At 34.9% G+C, this 22,657-nt stretch overlaps 1 protein-coding gene across 6 annotated transcripts in view; it reads right to left on the bottom strand.

The window, feature by feature from the left end:
- Atg4c (autophagy related 4C cysteine peptidase) overlaps positions 1 to 22,657 on the bottom strand; it is a 114,063-nt gene that overhangs the window by 49,880 nt on the left and 41,526 nt on the right. For all 6 annotated transcript variants that reach the window (XM_076862335.1, XM_076862332.1, XM_076862334.1 and 3 more), the window contains 3 exons: positions 8,370 to 8,603; positions 5,799 to 6,129; positions 3,101 to 3,171 (listed from right to left, as the gene is read on the bottom strand). In XM_076862335.1, coding sequence (XP_076718450.1) covers positions 3,101 to 3,171; positions 5,799 to 6,129; positions 8,370 to 8,603 — 636 coding nt within the window. The remainder of the gene's footprint in view (positions 1 to 3,100; positions 3,172 to 5,798; positions 6,130 to 8,369; positions 8,604 to 22,657) is intronic.

The following is a 22,657-nucleotide window of genomic DNA, read 5'->3' on the forward strand; positions in this document are numbered from 1 at the left end:
TTTACAATCAGTTATAGAATTCTTCTGTGATATCACCAGCCTCATTTCCCATAGTCTGTCTAAACCAAAGCTAGAAAAATGTCACAATAATTCTGCCTTATCGAATTGCCTCTTACCTTTTATCTTCACTGAATACACATTTACTGAGGCCCTGACATTCACTGATGTGTTTTATGCTAGACAAGATTTTGACTTAAAAAGGTGTATAGCTCAATCGTTTATGTGTTCTTCCTCCACCTCCAATATAAGAGTTAAGACACAGTTCAATTTTGTTACAGAGGCACACAAATGATTCTGATACCCTTACTCTAACCCTCTCAGGAATCACTGATCTACAAGGAGAAACAGATAATTATAATGTAATATCACAAGTGAATCACAAGTACAACATTTAACACAAGTATTTCTAAAATATTACAGAGCACAGAGGAAAAATAAACTAATTCTGCCTGATGAGAATTAGGAAAAAGCATAACCTTTAAGTGTGTTTCTAAAGAACAAGTTAAAGTTCACAAGGGACATTCTAATAAGAAGGGTATAATGATTTGGAATATGGAATTCCCCACAAAAGCTCATACATTAAGCAACTCAGGGATATTCAAAGGTGAAATGGTTAGATTATGAAAACTATAACCTACTAGGTAGACAAATCCATTTGATAGATTAATAATCTGAGTGGATTACTGGGTGGTAACTATAGGCAGGTGAGGTATGGCAGAAGGAATTACATCACTGGAGGTGTATTGTCCTTGGGGATTATATTTTGTCCCTGATTCCCTGCAGGCAAGCATGCATTACCCACCCCTCACCCTGCACCATGAGCTGAGCAGCTTTCTTCCACTGTTGCTCTGCCATGATGTTCTGACTCACCTCAGGCCCAGAGCAGTGGAGTCAACTAACTATGGACTGAACCTCTAAAACCATGAGCCCAAAATAAACTTCTTCCCTTTCTAAATTGTTCATATTGGATATCTTGGTCATAGTAAAGAAAACACAGAGGGACATTCCACATAGAGGCAATTAATATGCACAGAGGCATGGAAAGGAGACAATAGTAGCGTGTCCTAAGAATAGCCTGAAGATTGACAGTACATTAATGTAGTGAGTATGGAAGATGGTGTTGGGAAACGATACTGGAAATGTAAGTTGGGACAAATTGTACAGGACTTTGTGTGCTTTAAATGCTAAGATAATCTGAGACTAAAGTTTGTGGGCAACTAGTTGCAGGTCTTTCTAAATCAAGGAACATGATCAATGTCTTTTGATCAGAGGATCAAAAAGGGAAGAGAGATAGGGAAATCAAGTTAAGGTCCAAGTTATAGATAAAGTATGATCTAAATCAATGAGAGGGAAAAAGAGAGAATAGATTTCAGGAACATTTTTAAAAGAGTAACTGGAAAGCTTTTGCTGACTTGCTAGACAAGAATGATGAATAAACATCCAAGAATGAGTGGATTCTACCTTAAATAACCTTTGTATATGATCCTCTCTGTTAAGAGAAAATAGAAAGTAAAAGCAGGTAAGACAGAGGAAAATCATAGTTTCATTTTAAACAGGATGAATATGAAGGGTTTGTAGAATATCTTGATAGAAATATTTGAAGGGGAACAGAAAACATGAATTACCTCACACTAAGTATGAGGTATAAATAAGATCCATTAAACATGAATAATATAAATTTAAAGAACTACTACAAACCACTTATATAATGAGAAACTCTGTATTGTTTGCTTAATTAAGAAACTATATATAATGAATAAAGACCAAGGCTGATTGATACCAATAAAAGAACAGAAAGTAATTCATAAATCTATTTATGATTAGTCATTTAAGCACATCTTGACACTTACAGGTCTTTTTTTTGAGGGGGGGGGTTAATGGAGATTGAACTCAGGGACACTCGGCCACTGAACCACATCCCCAGGCCTATTTTGTATTTTATTTAGAGACAGGGTCTCGCTGAGTTGCTTAGCGCCTCACCATTCCAGAGTCTGGCTTTGAACACAAGATCCTTCTGCCTCAATCTCCCAAGCTGCTGGGATTATAGGCATGCACCACTGTGCCCAGCCAGTTTACAGGTCTTAACATAGCAAGTTTTATTTATAAAACCTCCTACATGAAAAACAAACACAGTACCTTCAAAATGTATATGGCTCATCTAAAAAATTATCACTTTCATTTTTAAATGGCTATTAACTATGACTTCCTTTTAAAAGGAAATTATCCTTAACAAAAGGCCAAAAAAATTGCATCTATAGGGGCTGGGGATATAGCTCAGTTGGCAGGGTGCCTGCCTTATGCACAAGGTCCTGGGATTCAATACCCAACATCACCAAAAAAAAAAAAAAAAAAAGATGCATGTATACGGCTGGGATGTAGCTCAGTGGCAAAGCATTTGGCTTGCATTGGCAAAGCCCTAGGTTCAATCCCCAGTTCCCCAACCCCAACAACAACAAAAAAATGCATATATAATTTGGCAACCAATCTTTCTACAATAGTTAGAGTAACCTTAAACATATTAAATATCATTGTAGTATACTTAACTTTAACAAAACATTAATATTTTTACTCTCTTAATTGCTTTTTTGTCAAAAATAAACTTAATAGCATGATGTGGCTTATTTTATTGTATTAGAAAGTTAAGGACTCTATTTAATTCCTAACAAAGTTTCAAAATTACTATAGACACTGATCAACACAAGATCCCAAACAACAAAAAAATCTAATAGTTACATCATTACTAGATGATTTACTGAAGCACTGTGAAAAACATATATATAGTTCCTCTAAAATAAACGCAAAATTTTCTTTCCTTAAAACACATGTAGTTCAAGTTTAAGTCTTTTAAAATAGTCATTTTAAATACTGGAATTTGTTTTGGAAAATTTATTTTAATATTATAAATTATAGCATATATTCAATAAAATATTTAATGAATACCTCCTATATGTAGCATGTTCTGTAGGAACAAAAATGTATAACACATGGTATCTCAACCTTCATTATCATTTATAATATAACTGGGAAGACAGATGAGCTAAACATACATGAAAGGTCTAAAAAATAAAAATTAAAAATTAGTATTTTATACATTCCTTACCTGTACAATCTTGTGCAACATAAATAGTTATTCCTTGTAAGTCAGGGTGTCTTGCTTCTTCGACTGCTTTTCTAAGAAAATAATAAACATTATTCTTTAAAATCCTAAACAGCATTTCTGGTTGGTAACTAAAGATTTAGTTAAGAGGAGGGAAAAAGCCACCATTAAACCTATATGTCTACTGTCAGAACTATCATTTGGACAATGATTTCTGACATGGGAAACTACAACTTCCCCCTGTTCTACCCATTTTTACTTACTGTTCTCTTAAGAGGCTCAAGTTTATATGCTTACTCAAGGTAGAACCCATTCATTTTTTACTGTTTCCTCAGCATTCACTTCAAAGTCAATGACTTGTGAATATCAACAGAAATCAGGTTAATTTTACAAAGCTGAATATTACACTAAATTACTCAAAGAACACCAAAGCATACATTAAAAAATACATTTTAAAAATTCTTGAATGTACAGTTTCACCTCCTACCCATCCCAAGACAGATTTCTCTCAGCTACTTACTTGGCTACAGTAAATGTTTTCTAACCATTGCTATTATGATATGCTTCAAGGTTTGCTTCACATTAACTTAAAATTACTGACTTGGAATGAATTATTGTGCTTGTCCTCTGGTATACTTAAGAAAGTTTTTTTTTTTCTATTCCTTAAATAGTCTTTCACCCTTCATTTCTAAAACCTGTATGAAGCTCAGCCTATATATTTCCAGCTACTTTGGAGACTGAGACAAGAAGATGACTTGAGCTCACATGTTCAAACCCAGCCTACGCAACACAGTGATATCTCATCTCACAACAAAACAAACAAAAACCAACCAAACAAAAAAAATCTATATAAATGGCTGGGAATGTAACTCATACCATGCATGAGGTCCTGGGTTTGATCTCCAACATGGCAAAAAAAAAAAAAAAAAAAAGGGGAAGAGGAGAAGAAAAGGAGGGAAGAGGAAGAAGAAAACATGTATGACCTGAACAAATGAATTCTTAATCTCAAATCTTAGAATTCTATTGGGTAAAACTGCACATTAAAAAAAAAAAAATCTCTCTAAAGTGGGCGTGGTGGCACACACCTGTAATCCCAGCAGCTCAAGAAGCTAAAACAGGAGTACCTGAGTTCAAAGCCAGCCTCAGTAACTTTGCAAAGCACTAAGCAACTCAGTGAGACCTTGTCTGCCCAATCCCAGGTACCAAAAAAAAAAAAAAAATCTCGAGTGTAATGTTCTCAATGCTGCAGGTGTTAAAAAAAAAAAAAGTCACTTATCTGAAAAAGAAAATTATGCAAACTGGGGAAATACAAATATTTTTATTTAACTGTATCTTTACATTTCTTTAACCTAAAATGTTTTATTATGCGGGCTCCTGTGTGTTAGTATAAAAGATGAATTGGCAAATGGCAAATGATGGCCCATAGGCCAAACACAACTTGTAGCCTGTTTATATACTGCAAGCATGATTTTCATAGTTTTAAGGAATTAAGTGAAAAAGAAAAATACTGGGCAGCAGAACCCTTATAATATCTGCAAGGCCTAAAATATTTACTATTTGACATTTAGCAGATAAAGTTTATTGAGCCCTGGAACATATCTTTAAGGGAAGAAACTATGCTTTTTTTCTTTTTTTTTTTCAAAAGAGAGGGAGGGAAGGTGGGGGGGGGGAGAGAGAGAGAGAGAGTTTTTAATATTTATTTTTCAGTTTTTGGTGGACACAACTTCTTTATTTTATTTTTATGTGGTGCTGAGGATCAAACCCAGTGCTCCGTGCATGCCAGGTGAGCACGTTACCGCCTGAGCCACATCCCCAGCCCAGAAACTATGCTTTTTTGTTTAGGCTTTTACATGTCTTACAAAGCCGAAATTTATACATTAACAATCCAATAAATAACATTAGGTAAATACTTTTTCAACAGTAAGCATATGACCTATAAAATAAAAAAGCATTATAATATGCAAAAATGGCTTGTAATAACTTCAAATTTATAAATGATTATAAATGGAGAAAATGTATCCTAACATACTACACTTAGATGATATATTGATGATTTAGTTTATAATAACAATGGGACATACAACAAATAATACAATATTTAAAAAAGTAACATTCAAATAAATGGCATGTAAAAGCTAAAGTATAATGAAATTTGACTTTGGACTTTTTTCTAACCATCCTGAATGCCCTTTACTTTTACTATAATTATAATGTTAATAGTGCCATACATTTACAATTCACAAGAATCTGATGTGTGTGCAAAGAAACGTTGAAAACATCAATTTTAGCTCTTGACATTTCATTACACCATCAGTACATTACAGCCCCCAGGTTACCAAAAAAACAAAAAACAAAAAAAACTAAAACATTGTTCATGTCTTAAGATTGAAAGAGATGTTAGTTTTTTGAACATTTCAATAAAGTGGTCTAATGAGAACTTATTTAGAAAGAGACCTTGAATATCTGTACCTATGAGCAACAATAAACAAAAGCAAGAGCAAGAAATGAAAAAATTGTATGTAGATAAATGTAACAAGAGCCATAGTATGTCTTTTTTCCATATTAGCAAATGAAATCTCCTTTATGAACATTCTTATACTAGACTTTAAAAGTTTCAATTTATATATACACATAGTAAAATTCAATATCTCTAAGCCTGAAAACCTCTGTCACAAGATCAAAGACTTTTAAATAATTTTACCTTAAAATGTGAGCAACAACACCTGGCCCATACCAATCTCCAGCACTTTTCCCAGACTTCTTTCCATATTCTATTAACTGATGTAAGCCAAAGACAGCCAATGGGGAATCACCAAACCAAGAGATGATTTTCCTGTGAAAAATTTCATTTTGCATCTCCTGATCATTAGGACATTTCCCAATTGTTTCCTTCAGAGAAATTGTTGGAGTTTCAGGTTCTCTTTCCCCTGAAAGCGATGTTTCAAATGATGATGTAATTTTTTTTACAGTGTGGGAAGTCCATGATTCAGACTCTGAATTTTCAATATTCAATGCATCAGGCCAGGTCCAAGCTATAGTAATTCCAAAGAAAGGTATTCAGATCTTTTAAATAGACAGACTTTAACAATTCTATTAAAAGAAATGTGTAGCATTTAAAGTCATACAGGTTATTAAACTAAAAAAGAAAACTCAGAAATACACAAATATAGAGAGACAGAAAGTACATGAACAGCTGCTAATGCAGAGATACTGGGAATGGCTGCTAATGAGTGTAAGGTTTCTCTGGGGATGATTAAAATGCCCTAAACATAGATTATAGTAGTGGCTGCAGAACTATAAATATACTAAGAACCACTAAATTGTTTACTTTAAATGAGTGAATTTATGGTATGAATATTATATCCCAATGAAACTGCTTTCAAAAGAAAAACAAACAAAAGTATGGGTAGAGACAATCTCTTCTTCAATGATGTTTAAATGTGACTGGTCATATTATTCTCAGGACTTTTTCTATAATCTCCAAATTTTCTAAACTGGGAATATATTACCCATAATCAAAATAACTACAAAAAGAAAAAAGAAAAATACTAAACTCAGGAACAAATGTACAATTCTGCAATTTGCTCTTTTTTCTTTTCTTTACAAGCTCAGTGCTATATTTAATTACCAGACTGCTTATCAGATATCCAGTCTTAACTCAATAAGCACATGTACTAACATTTATAGTACTCATGAATATCTTTAGAAAGTGCATTTGTTCTGATTACATATTAAAAGAGAAATCTTTCCACAGAAATTTTAAACTTTAAAATATTTTTTCTATATATTCCTTCAGAATAACTTAATTGTTGTTCAGAGAATAATACCAATTCTCTCATACATGAAGCTAATTTAATAAATGAAGCCATGGAAAATAAAAGTTCTTAAAAATCAAATATATCCATTACTTTACTGTTTTTAATAAACTAGTCACTAAATATATATGTCATTTTAAGTTAATAAAGTAAGTCACAGCTTTAGAGATCTAGTAAGGACTATGATAAATACTCTTAATCCTTGCCCTTGACTACAAATACATCATCCCAGAAGGCTAGCTTAAAATTTTTTTCTCCTTGCTTTATTCACTGAACTCTTAAATAAACATTCCCTCTAAATCATCTCATCAATAATCTCTACATAAGGGTTATAAAACATTTGCAATGAAGTTTTCAGGGATACTGTCTGACACTTTTTTTGTTTTTGTATTTTGGTATTGGGGACTGAACCCAGGGGCACTTAACTACTAAGCAACATCCCCACCCTTTTTTATTTTTTATTTTCAGACAGGATCTTACTAAGTTGCTTAGGGTTTCACTAAGTTGCTGAAGCTCGCTTTGAACTTGCAATCCTCCTACCCTAGCCTCCCAAATTGCTGGGATTTCAGGTGTGCGCCACCATGTCTGGCTGTCTAACACTCTGAAAAATTTTGTGGCTGAGGATGTGGCTCAGTGGTTAAGGATCGCTGGGTTTAATCCTTAGTACCAAAAAAAAAAAAAAAAAAAAGATAGTATTTAGTAATAGCTGGAGACAAGAGCCTTAAATCTAAAATAAAATCTTCTTTCCAATATACACATTTGTCCATTAAAAAATGTACTAATAGAGTCTCAATGATAGCATGTATGCAGTACTAGGTTAGATTCTCAGCACTATATATAAATAAATAAAACAAAGCTCCATCAACAACTAAAAAAATTTTTTTAATGTATTAATAGAAGGTGGTATATTAGGAAAAAAAGATGCAAGTTACACAATGACATTTTAGAGGGCTTTAAAGATTAAGCATGATGATCTTATTGGTATGCCTAATTAACTTAATATAATAGTCGTATTTATGAAGATGAAAATTTCAAAGCATTATTGATACATAAAGAGAAAATAAACCAAGATGAAAACTCCAGATTTAAAAGATACTAATTATTCTCCAAAGTCACAGATACTAACCTGCCTAGACTTACTGAAATGGAGATAAACCTAAGAATTATGCTAAAAGGGAAATAAATAATAACTACCAAAAAATCCAAAACCTACTAGTTTGAACTAACAATTCACAGTAGTGACAAGAATAACAGTCACATTTATCTAAATATTTGAAAAAAAGAATTTTGAAAGTGTGCATAGAAGACATGTATGGCCTAGTTCAATAAAATTGTAATATGCTAGGTCAGTTACAACTTTAGAAAACATCAGGGAGTCACGAAAACTAACCTCAGGGAATTTTACAGAGTATGCAAGCTTGAAGCTCACACTTAAAAACAACAGAGATTTGATTTACCTCTACCAAGAAAGTGTAGTATGAGTCCTTGAGCCAGTAGCATCTGACCAGTTCTCAACGTACATCCCCAACCACAATCTGTTGTCAAAGATGAGCCTTCTATTTGAGGAAATTCTTCCCTGTAGGTCAGCCATATTCTAGAAATGAAATCTTTCCGAAATTCTTCTACATTTCCTGCAATTATGCGATCTTCTATTGTACATGCTGATTTTGAAGGTAACACTTTATTTTCATCTACAAAATAAAAATACAAACTACAGTCTTAAGTTAGGCAAAGAAATATCAATAATGGCAATATATTAGCATTATTGTCTTAAGTTATGGACTACATAACAACCTTTCTAATATTTTTTTTCACAAGTTATAGACTATATAACAACCTTTCTAATATTTTTTCTCATCTAAAAGGAAGATTAATTTTACTCTGCCTAATCAGGCTGTTATGAAAATCAAATGAGAATGAATCCTGAAATGTTTTAAACACTGGAAATAACTAATATAAGACATATTACTATTATTAACAATAACATCCTTTTCCATATATAATCAATTATTTGATGAAAGGATAATGGAAAGTATCTTTAACCTCATTTGGCTCAGGATATTCATATTAAAGCTCTCTGAAATGTGATATATAAATAAAAAGTTATAATTTATCAATATATAAAAATGTGCATGATAATATAAGCTAGTTCTTAAAAATCAAATGAAGTGTGCACATTGTATTGTCACAAATATTTATACTCAAATTATAAAGTCAAAACTAACAAGCCAGACCTGCGACCCACCAGCAGATCAGGCCCAGGAACCCGCGGAGCGGCAAAGCCGCCCCCCGCGCCTGCAACGTAGGCAGACCTGCCAACCACTGGCAGGTCAGGCCCAGCAACCTGCGGAGGGGCACAGCAGCCCCACGCGCCTGCAAGGTAGGTGGAACCGTGACCACAGACAGAACAGGCCCAGCGGACCGCCAGACACATCGCCCCGGTTGGGGGAGGGGCAGAGCCGCCACGCGCCTGCAAGGTAGGCGGACCTGTGCCCCACCAGCAGCACAGGCCCAGAAACCCGCGGAGCGGCAGAGCCACCCCTGCGCCTGCAAGGTAGGCGGACCTGCGACCCACCGACAGAACAGGCCCAGAAACCCGTGGAGGGTCAGAGCCACCCCACGCGCTGCAAGGTAGGCGGACCTGAGACCCACCAGCAGGTCAGGCCCAGCAACACGTGAAGTGGCAGAGCTGCACCCTGCGTCTGCAAGGTAGGCAGACCTGCGACCCACCAGCAGAACAGGCCCAGTGGCCCGCCATCGCCCCGATTGGGGGAGAGGCAGAGCCGCCACCAGCGCCTGCTAGGTAGACAGACCTGCAACCGACAGACAGAACAGGCCTAGCGGCCCACGGAGGCGCAGAGCCGCTGCTCACGTCTGCAAGGTAGGCGGACCTGCGACGCACCGGAAGAACAGGCCCAGCGGCCTGCAGAGGGTCAGAGCCCCCGCCGTGCCTGCAAGGTAGGCGGACCTGCGACCACCGAAAGTACAGGCCCACCGAAAGAACAGGCCCAGCGGCCTACCGGCGTGGTAGGCACATTGCCCCAATTGGAGGAGGTGCAGAACCACCGCCAAAGCCTGCAAGGGAGACTTTGCAACTATACAACAGCAATATAAATATATAGGGGGGAAAATCAATAACACAACAGTTTCACCAAGCAGAAAGAAACGCGATCAGTATGAAAAGACAAGGAAAGAAAGGACCACAAGCACTGCAGGTCAACTCAACTTTAGAAGAGGTAATATCTGCAGAAGATGGAATGTCAGATAAAGAATTCAGGATATACATGCTTCAGATGATCTGGAGTCTCAAGGAAGACATTAAACAGCAAAATGAAAGATCACTTCGACCACTTCGACAATGAATTACATAAACAAATCCAAGAAGCAAAAGATCAATTATACAGGGAGAAAGAGGTTATAAAAAACAAACAGAAATCCTAGAAATGCAGGAAGCAATAACCCAACTTAAAAACTCAATTGAGAACACTACCAGCAGAATAGAACACTTAGAAGATAGAACATCAGACAATGAAGACAAAGTATTTCAACTGGAGAAGAACATAGACAGCTCAGCAAGACTGTTAAGAAACCATGAGCAGAACATTCAAGAAATATGGGATAACATAAAGAGACCAAACTTTAGAGTCATTGGGATACAGGAAGGTATAGAGGTCCAAACCAAAGGAATGAGCAATCTATTCAATGAAATAATACGAGAAAACTTCCCAGACTTGAAGAATGAGACAGAATCCCAAATCCTAGAAGCCTACAGGACGCTGAATGTGCAAAATCATAAGAGATCCACACCTAGACACATTATAATGAAGATGCCCAACATACAGAATAAGGAGAGAATTTTAAAAGCTACAAGAGAAAGGAAGCAGATTACATTTAGGGGTAAACCAATCAGGATAACAGCTGATCTTTCAACATAGACTCTGAAAGCTAGAAGATCCTGGAATAACATATTTCAAAAACTGAAAGAAAATGGGTTCCAACCAAGAATTGTGTATCCAGCGAAATTAAGCTTCAGGATGGAAGATGAAACTAAAACCTTCCATGATAAACAAAAGTTAAAAGAATTTGCAGCTAGAAAACCATCTCTTCAAAACATCCTCAGCAAAATATTACAGGAAGAGGAAATGGAAAATATCAATGAAAACCAACAGCGGGAGGTAGTACAGTAAATGGGGGGATAATCAAAGAGGAAAACAAACCATGTTTAGTAACATAAATAAACAAATATGGCTGGAAGAACAACCCATATCTCAATAATAACCCTAAATGTTAATGGCTTAAACTTACCAATTAAGAGATACAGGCTAGCAGAATGGATCACAAAACAAGACCCAACAATATGCAGCCTTCAGGAGACGCATTTGATAGGAAAAGACATACATAGACTGAAGGTGAAAGGTTGGGAAAAATCATATCACTCATATGGACTTTTCTCATATCAAACAAAATAGATTTCAAGCCAAAGTTAATCAAAAGAGATAAAGAGGGACACTACATACTGCTCAAGGGAACCATACACCAACAAGACATAACAATCATAAATATATATGCCCCAAACAATGGTGCAGCTATGTTCATCAAACAAACTCTTCTCAAGTTCAAGAGTCTAATAGACCACCATAAAATAATCATGGGAGACTTCAACACACCTCTCACACCACTGGACAGATCTTCCAAACAAAAGTTGAATAAGAAAACTATAGAACTCAATAACATAATTAATAACCTAGACTTAATTGACATATATAGAATATACCACCCAACATCAAGCAGTTACACTTTTTTCTCAGCAGCACATGGATCCTTCTCAAAAACAGATCAAATATTATGTCACAGGGCAACTCTTAGACAATATAAAGGAGTAGAGATAATACCATGCATCTTATCTGATCATAATGGAATGAAATTGAAAATCAATGATAAAAGAAGTAAGGAAAAATCATGCATCACTTGGAGAATGAACAATAGATTACTGAATGATCAATGGGTTATAGAAGACATCAAGGAGGAAATTAAAAAATTCTTAGAGATAAATGAAAACACAGACACAACATATCGCAATATATGGGACACATTGAAAGCCGTTCTAAGAGGAAAATTCATTGCTTGGAGTTCATTCCTTAAAAAAAAAAACCAACAAATAAATGATCTCATACTTCATCTCAAAATCCTAGAAAAAGAAGAGCAAAACAACAGCAAAAGAAGTAGAAGGCAAGAAATAATTAAAATCAGAGCTGAAATTAATGAAATCGAAACAAAAGAAACAATTGAAAAAATTGACAAAACTAAAAGTTGGTTCTTTGAAAAAATAAATAAAATCGACAGACCCTTAGCCATGCTAAACGAAGAGAAGAAGAGAGAGAACTCAAATTACTAGCATACGGGATGAAAAAGGCAATATCACAACAGACACTTCAGAAATACAGAAGATTATCAGAAATTATTTTGAATCCTTATACTCCAATAAAGTAGAAGATAATGAAGGCATCGATAAATTTCTTAAGTCATATGATCTGCCCAGATTGAGTCAGGAAGATATAGACAACCTAAACAGACCAATATCAATTGAGGAAATAGAAGAAACCATCAAAAGACTACCAACTAAGAAAAGCCCAGGACCGGATGGGTATACAGCAGAGTTTTACAAAACCTTTAAAGAGGAACTAATACCAATGCTTTTCAAGCTATTTCAGGAAATAGAAAAAGAGGGAGAATGTCCAAATTCATTCTACGAGGCCAACATCACCCTGATTCCTAAACCAGACAAAGACACTTCAAAGAAAGAAAACTACAGACCAATATCTCTAATGAACCTAGATGCAAAAATCCTCAATAAAATTCTGGCGAATCGGATACAAAAACATATCAAAAACATCGTGCACCATGATCAGGTAGGATTTATCCCTGGGATGCAAGGCTGGATCAATACACGGAAATCAATTAATATTATTCACCACATCAATAGACTTAAAAATAAGAACCATATGATCATCTCGATAGATGCGGAAAAAGCATTCAACAAAGTACAGCATCCCTTTATGTTCAAAACTCTAGAAAAACTAGGGATAACAGGAACATACCTCAATATTGTAAAAGCGATCTATGCTAAGCCTCAAGCTAGCATCATTCTGAATGGAGAAAAACTGAAGGCATTCCCTCTAAAATCTGGAACAAGACAGGGATGCCCTCTCTCACCACTTTTGTTCAACATAGTTCTCGAATCACTGGCCAGAGCAATTAGACAGACGAAAGAAATTAAAGGCATAAAAAAAGGAAAAGAAGAACTTAAATTATCACTATTTGCAGATGACATGATTCTATACCTAGCAGACCCAAAAGGGTCTACAAAGAAACTATTAGAGCTAATAAATGAATTCAGCAAAGTGGCAGGATATAAAATCAACACGCATAAATCAAAGGCATTCCTGTATATCAGCGACAAATCCTCTGAAATGGAAATGAGGACAACCACTCCATTCACAATATCCTCAAAAAAATAAAATAAAATACTTGGGAATCAACCTAACAAAAGAGGTGAAAGACTTATACAATGAAAACTACAGAACCCTAAAGAGAGAAATAGAAGAAGATCTTAGAAGATGGAAAAATATACCCTGTTCATGGATAGGTAGAACTAACATCAACAAAATGGCGATATTACCAAAAGTTCTCTACAGGTTTAATGCAATGCCAATCAAAATCCCAACGGCATTTCTTGTAGAAATAGAGAAAGCAATCAGGAAATTCATATGGAAAAATAAAAGACCCAGAATAGCAAAAACAATGCTAAGCAGGAAGTGTGAATCAGGCGGTATAGCTATACCAGACTTCAAACTATACTACAGAGCAATAGTAACAAAAACAGCATGGTACTGGTACCAAAACAGGCGGGTGGACCAATGATACAGAATAGAGGACACAGAAACCAATCCACAAAATTACAACTATCTTATATTTGATAAAGGGGCTAAAAGCATGCAATGGAGGAAGGATAGCATCTTCAACAAATGGTGCTGGGAAAACTGGAAATCCATATGCAACAAAATGAAACTGAATCCCTTTCTCTCGCCATGCACAAAAGTTAACTCAAAGTGGATCAAGGAACTTGATATCAAATCAGAGACATGGCGTCTGTTAGAAGATAAAGTTGGCTATGATCTACATATTGTGGGGTCGGGCTCCAAATTCCTCAATAGAACACCCATAGCACAAGAGTTAATAACTAGAATAAACAAATGGGACTTACTCAAACTAAAAGTTTTTTCTCAGCAAAAGAAACAATAAGAGAGGTAAATAGGGAGCCTACGTCCTGGGAACAAATCTTTACTCCTCACACTTCAGACAGAGCCCTAATATCCAGAATATACAAAGAACTCAAAAAATTAGACAATAAGATAACAAATAACCCAATCAACAAATGGGCCAAGGACCTGAACAGACATTTCTCAGAGGAGGACATACAATCAATCAACAAGTACATGAAAAAGTGCTTACCATCTCTAGCAGTCAGAGAAATGCAAATCAAAACCACCCTAAGATACCATCTCACTCCAGTAAGATTGGCAGCCATTAGGAAGTCAAACAACAACAAGTTAGGCGAGGATGTGGGGAAAAGGGTTCACTTGTACATTGCTGGTGGGACTGCAAATTGGTGCAGCCAATTTGGAAAGCAGTATGGAGATTTCTTGGAAAGCTCGGAATGGAACCACCATTTGACCCAGCTATTCCCCTACTTGGTCTATTCCCTAAAGACCTAAAAAGAGCATACTATAGGGACACTGCTACATCCATGTTCATAGCAGCACAATTCACAATAGCAAGACTGTGGAACCAACCTAGATGCCCTTCAATAGACGAATGGATAAAAAAAATGTGGCATTTATACACAATGGAGTATTACTCTGCATTAAAAAATGACAAAATCATAGAATTTGCAGGGAAATGGATGGCATTAGAGCAGATTATGCTAAGTGAAGCTAGCCAATCCCTAAAAAACAAATGCCAAATGTCTTCTTTGATATAAGGAGAGTAACTAAGAACAGAGTAGGGACGAAGAGCATGAGAAGATTAACATTAAACAGGGATGAGAGGTGGGAGGGAAAGGGAGAGAGAAGGGAAATTGCATGGAAATGGAAGGAGACCCTCAGGGGTATACAAAATTACATACAAGAGGAAGTGAGGGGAAAGGGGGAAAAAATATAAGGGGGAGAAATGAATTACAATAGAGGGGGGAGAGAGAGAAGAGGGGAGGGGAGGGGGGGAGAGGGGATAGTAGAGGATAGGAAAGGCAGCAGAATACAACAGACACTAGTATGGCAATATGTAAATCAATGGATGTGCAACTGATGTGATTCTGCAATCTGTATAAGGGGTAAAAATGGGAGTTCATATCCCACTTGAATCAAGTGTAAAATATGATTTATCAAGAACTATGTAATGTTTTGAACAACCAACAATAAAAATTAATTTAAAAAAAAAGAACTAAAAAAAAATAAAAAAATAAAGTTTACATTTCTAAGTACTGCTGTGGCTCCATTAAAAAAAGAAACTAGCATATTATATTTTCATTACTGTTCAGTTCCAAAGAATCTAAGATTCTCTAATTTTCTTTATGATTTTTTCTAATAGGTTAAAGTTTTTATAAAAAATGTATACAATTCTCTTTAATTATTTATTTTCAATTAAAATGATTTTCATGCTAAAAAAAAAACTAACAAGCCAAAAAATATAAAATTCTTAAGGCATAATTATCCTTTTATGTTCAAATAAATCTTTCAAAATATGTTGCCACCCACATATATAATTTTTAAAGGCTTTTCCAAATTGATTACCTCTAATACAAGTTCAAAAGCTGTGGCCACTGTTTACCCAATAATTTACTAAACACTATTGCTCAAAATGAACTACCATTCCTTGAGTTCTCCCAGAGAAAAGGTCTTATTCATCTTTACAACCTCAGCACACTGCACAGTGCCTAGCATAAATAGATCCTAGGAAACATTGGTTGGTTTGGGTGGGTGTATATGGGTAGATGGGTGAGTGAATAGATAATTCTACCTACAACTCTCAGTTCCAAGGAGATCTATTTCCAACATCCCTCTGGAGGATGTCAAAAGCTATAAGATTTATCACACATTTATTGCTTACCCTTTCTACACCAATTTTTCTCTAAACTTACTCTAAAACAATTACAATCATCCTGACTTCACATATATTCAGCTTAATGGAGCTAAACTGTAGCATCTGGTTTTGATGATAATAAATAAATGTCAATTGCCTATTGTCAATGACTTACTCTCGATATTATGTAGAATTTTAACTACTAAGTATTAAATGAACTTTGTTGTCCTATTGGCCTGCCACTAAAATACTGCCTTAACTATTCCACTCTTTGACTTTTAACTATTCCACTCTTTGACTTTTACTTTGTCAAAATCTTAATTAATAAGGACTGGGGTTTTGGCTCAGCAGTAGAGCATTTGCCTAGCATGTTCAAGGTACCACATAAAAATAAATAAATAAAATAAAGGTATTGTGTCCAACTACAACTAAAAACGAAATATTTTTTAAAGTCTTAATTAATGATACTCATAATTTTTATTTACTTTTGCCTCCCCTCCAGCTCTGAAGTACTCTAGAGGAGAAGGAATATGTTTATCTTTAGTACCTCTGTACCTTCATCACCAGAGTACAGCCCATTTTAGATGTGCAATAAACATTTGTTAGGTGAATATAAGATAAATGAAAATGAAGGAGGTAGGTATTTGCTTTTGTTGTTGCTATAGTGGTTGGTTTTACTTTGCTTTGGTTTTTGTTTTGTTTTGTTTAATGAGGGAGATAGACTTAAGTTCGGTGGGGAATGTTTCAAAGAACCACTATAAAAAAATGAGAAAGAGGGACTGGAGTAAGTAGCTCTGGAGTAAGTAGAGCACTTGCCTGGCATGTGTGAGGCCCTGGGTTCAATCCTGTTATGAAAATCAAATGAGAATGAATCCTGAAACGTTTTAAACACTAGAAATAACTAATATAAGACATATTACTATTATTAACAATAACATCCTTTTCCATATATAATCAATTATTTGATGAAAGGATAATGGAAAGTATCTTTAACCTCATTTGGCTCAGGATATTCATATTAAAGCTCTCTGAAATGTGATATACAAATAAAAAGCATATAAATAAATAAAATAAAAGATCCATTTACAACTAAAAATTATTAAAAAAAAAAGAATGAGAACGCCAAGAAACAAAATACATAAGATTTGCTATTAATACAGAGGCTTAATTAATTAATACCACAATAAAAAATCATGAGAAATATGATAATTATTTCACTATGAGAAAAAATTTGATGAAAAACAAATTGCAAAACAAACCCTCAAAGAGTATAGTTACTGTAATTATTTGTTATAAAATAATCATGCATATATTTACAAAAAGATATCAAAAGTTGGACAAATAACAGAAATCAGATTATTAAAAGTGAGCAGGTGAGGACCAAATTGAATTACTAGAATTGAAAAAAACAAACTGAATACAAAAACTTGGTGTAGAATTAAACTGCAAATTGTGATCACTCAGGAGATAATTAGGGAGCCAGAAATAAGAAATAAAGAAAGAACATAGCACAGAGAGACAAAGTAATGGAAAATATAAAACAAAAAACTGCAGAGAATGAAGAAATATTTAACAGAAGATTTATCAGATATGCAGAAGGAGAAAATAGAAAGAATGGGGAACAGGTATTATAAAAAATGGCTAATAGTCAGGAATAATGGTATATGCTACTATATAATCCTAGCTACTAGGAGATCACAAATTAGAGGACAGCCGGGACAATTTAGAAAGACCCTGTCTTAAAATAAAATAAAAATGCCTTGTGATGTAACTCAGTGATAGTGTTTGCTAGTATGCACAAGGTCTAGGTTTAATCCCCAGTACCTAAGGGGAAAAAAAGCTAATATTTTACAGATTTTTAAGAGATAAATTTCAAGCAGATTAAAATGAAATCCATACCAAAGAAAAGGAGCTTATCTTAAAAACAACCAGAGAGGAATACAAATAAACAAATAAATGACAGCTTTGAAATAACTTGGAGAGAAATCTTTTTTTTCTGTAGGGGTTAAGAAACATACAGTGAACTTTACCAAGGGTACATGAAAATGGGGTTTCCTAAGCTCCTCGTCTTCTTCAGGGGATCCAGGATAGAACTGGGAGGAGCAGAGATTCTCATTGTGTTGGGGGACTGAGTTAGGACAGAAACTCCCTAACAGCTGGGCCACCCTCCCACCCCCATTCCCCATCTCTTTTCTTGCTGAGGCAGGTGGTCCATAGACTCTTATTCCTTGGAGATCATGTGGACCATAAAGTTCACCACCCTATTGCTAAAACCAAATTCACAAACAAGGAAATGAGCTTGACAAGGTGGTAATTAAGGGAGGGCAATGCCAGCATCAACATCAAAGATGCTAGAGTGGGGAAGGGGTCATGCCTGTAATCCCAGCAACTCAGAAGGCTGAAGCAGGAAAGCTGCAAGTAAAAAGGCTAGGGATGTGGCTCAGTGGTAAACCCCACTGCCACCAAAAAACTAAATAAATAAATAGGAGGGAATATCATTGTTACAGTTACAGGAGACAACCTGGTCCCCAATGTAGCCCAAGATGCCCTTTAGTGGGCCTGGAGAGAAAAACATCACATCTTTAAATAAGCAAAGATTTCTTAAACAGAACACAAAGAGCACTATTTAAGATGTAAAAAATATTAACTAGACTACATTAAAATTAAAAATTAAGATACTATTAAGTGGGTGAAAAAGTAAGTAATGAAGTAGATAAAAGCATTTCCTATACATATCTCCAAAATAAGGATTTATATCCAGAATATGTAAAGAAAATCTATAAATCAAAAATAAAAATGAAGACAATTTAATAGAAGATATATCCAAATAGCCAATAAACAAATGAAAATATGCTCAATTTTACCAAAAAAGATGCAAATTAAAATCAAAATGATGTTTTAATGTCCCACTCACAGTAGCCTCAAAAAAATATTCGGAAATCAATCTAACAAAAGAAGTGAAACATCTCTACAATGAAAACTACAGAACACTAAAGAAAGAAATTGAAGAAGGCCTTAGAAGATGGAAAGTTCTCCCATGTTCTTGGATAGGCAGAATTAATATTGTCGAAATCTCCCTACTACCAAAAGCACTATATAGATTTAATGCAATCCCTATTAAAATTCCAATGACGTTTTTCATAGAAATAGGAATCAAGAAATTCATTTGGAAAAATAAGACCCCCATAATACCCAAAGCAATCCTTAATGAGAAAAGTGACAGGAAGCATCACAACACCAGACCTGAAATTATACTACAAAGCTATAGTAACAAAAATGGCAAGGATTGGCACAAAAACATACATGAAGACCAGTGAAACAGAACAGAAGACACAGAGTCATACCAACATAAATACAGATATCTCAGGGCTGCAATTGTGGCTCAGTGGTAGATCACTAGCCTAACATGTTAAGGCACTGGGTTTGATCCTCTGCACCACATAAAAATAGATAAAATAAGGGTATTGTGTCCACCTACAACTAAAATTTTTTTTTAAATCTTGAATTGTTAAATATTTTTTTAAAAATATAGATATCTCATACTAGACAAAGGTGCCATAAACATACACTAAAGACACCCTCTTCAACAAATGGTGCTGGGAAAACTGAAAATCCATATGTAATAAAATGAAATTGAACCCCTATCTCTCACCCTGCACAAAACTCCAACTCAAAGTGGATCGAGGACCTAGGCATCAGACCAGAGACCCTGGGCACACCTATTAGAAGAAAAAGTAGGCTCAAATCTCTACCATGTCAGCTTAGGAACTGACTTCTTCAGTAGAACTCCTAAAGCACCAGAAGTAAAATCAAGAATCAATAAATGGGATGGTATCAAACTAAAAAGCTTCTTCACATCAAAGGAAACAATCAACAACATGTAAAGAGACCTAAAGAATGGGAGAAAATCTTTACCATCAGCACCTCAGATAGAGCATTAATCTCCGGAATATATAAAGAACTCAAAAAACAGCATCAAAAAAATTAAAATTAAAATAAATAATAAATGGGCAAAGAAACTGAACAGGCACTTTACAGAAGAAGAAATATGAATGGTCACAAAATATATGAAAAAATGTTCAACATCTCTAGCAATTAGAGAAATGCAAATCAAAATTACACTGAGATTCCATCTCACCCCAGTCAGAATGGCAATTATCAAGAATACAAGCAACAATAAAGGTTGGCAAGGATATAGGAAAAAAGGTTAACTTATACATTGCTGGTGGGATTGCAAATTGGTGCAACCACTCTGGAAAGCAGTATGGAGATTCTCAAAAAACTAGATTGACTCAGTTATCTCACTCCTCAGTACATACCCAAAGGGATTAAAATCAGCATAATACAGTTATGTAGTCATTTCAATGTTTATAGCAGCTCAATTTGCAATAGATAAGCTTTGGAAACAATCTAGGTATCCTTCAACAGATGAATGGATAAAGAAAATGTGGTATATACATGATGGACTATTACTCAGCCATAAAGAAGAATGAAATAATGGCATTTGCCAGTAAAATGGGTGGAACTGGAGACTATCATCCTAAGTGAAATAAGGCAGTCCCAAAAAACCAAAGACAGGATGTTCTCTCTCATATGTGGATGCTAACCCACAACAAGGGAGGGTGGGGAGAAAAAGAATAGAAATCCACTGGATTGGACAAAGGGGAATAAAGAGAAGGTGGGTGAGAGGAATAGGAAGGACAGTAGAATTAATCAGGCATAACACTTTCTTATCCTTGCCTTTGGCTTTCTTTTTAATATCTTTATTTTATTTTTATGTGGTGCTGAGGATCGAATCCAGGCAAGCGTGCTACCACTTGAGCCATATCCCAAACCCAAAACTTTTTTTTTGTGGTGCTGGGGATTAGAACCCAGGGCCTTATGCATGCAAGGCCAACTGAGCTATATCCCCAGCCCACATTTGGCTTTTTAAAAATATTTTTAATTGTAGAGGGACACAATAACTGTTTATTTGTGTTTTATATGTGGTGCTGAGGATCAAACCCAGTGCCTCATACATATTAGGCAAGCTACCACTGAGCCACAACCCCAGCCCATCTATCCTTGTATTTGAATACATGACCAGGGTAACTCCGCATCATGCACAACCACAAGAATAGGATCCTTATTAGAATAAGTTATACCTCATATATGTACAATATTCCAAAATATACTGTACTGAAATATATATCTAAAAAGAACAAATAAATATTTTAAAAGCCCTAAAAAATTCTAATCATATTTTTTATAAATTCCTTATATCATGATATCATTTAGAATGCTTACATGTACCAGACACACAACTAAACACCTATGAAATAGGTATTATTAATACTTAGGAAGATCAAATAACTTGCCTAAAGTAACAACTAAAAACAAAGAGCCAAGATTCAGAACCAAGAAAAGTTTGACTTCAAAGCCCATACTCTTAATACTCTAATCATACTGCTGTGGCTATCCTCTGCCCATTAAAATATGTCAAGAACTATGTAATGTTTTGAACAACCAATAATAAAAATTAAAATATATATATATATATAATATATTATGTTAAAATATATTATATAATAAAATAATACATATATATGGATATCTCCTAACTCTTCATCCTCACCACAACTGAGGTGGACATCCATTTCCTAAACGTTGCCTCTAATATATAATTGCTTTCATTATGCCATTCTATTTTCCTAAAATACTCACCTTCTTTATCAACTTCCTCCTGACCCATAAAGGCTGTTGTGACGACTGAATGAGTTAATACATATAAATTACCTAGAATGCTGCCTGGCTATTATTACTACTTGAAAAATGTTAACTGCTATTATTAAAAGCCATGTATAAGGTTTTAGAAAGTTGATGATAAATGATACACCAAAATAGGTCAACCAAAAGTGAATATACCTTGCAATAACATATGTTCAAATACATTCTTTGTTTTCTCTCTTAGAGACAGACCGACCGAAACACATTCAAACATACAAAGTCAAGCACAGATGCACAGTAAAAAGAACACCAGTGTTAGAGACAGACAGTCTTGGTTTAAATTTCAGTTTTGCTATCATGTAAACTTTGGACAAATTATTTAGCTTCTCTCAGCTTCTGGCTTCACATTCATAAGGTAGGGACACTTAAGTCTATCTTTAAGGCTTCTTGTAAGAATTAAAGATATTTTCCAAAGAGCCTAGCAATGGTGCCCAGAACTCAGTAGTGGAATAAATTTTTTATAGGTGATTATTGAAAGGATGAGTATATGTGAAAATTCAGAAACATCAAATAAAGTCAACTTGAGATACTGAAGCATCTATAAATGTTTGAAAAATTATCATTCTTAGGTTAACTAAGATGAAAACTTTCATTATTATTATCATATACTTTAAAGTTATTAGACAATCTGATAAAGAATGTTAATATATCAATTCAAATAACATTTATTTAGTACTCATATTGAAAGTCTAAAACTATGAGGGGCATAACAAAAGAGAACATGATTCTTATCTTGAAGGAGTTAACAGGAACCAAACCATATGGTAATATGTTATGTATTATATAAAATAAAGGTACTTAACAGAGCTATGCCAGAAATAGAGTAATATGAAAATAAAAC

The sequence above is a fragment of the Callospermophilus lateralis genome, chromosome 7 (genome assembly GCF_048772815.1).
Source record: "Callospermophilus lateralis isolate mCalLat2 chromosome 7, mCalLat2.hap1, whole genome shotgun sequence".
In the NCBI taxonomy this organism is placed as follows: Eukaryota; Metazoa; Chordata; class Mammalia; order Rodentia; family Sciuridae; genus Callospermophilus; species Callospermophilus lateralis.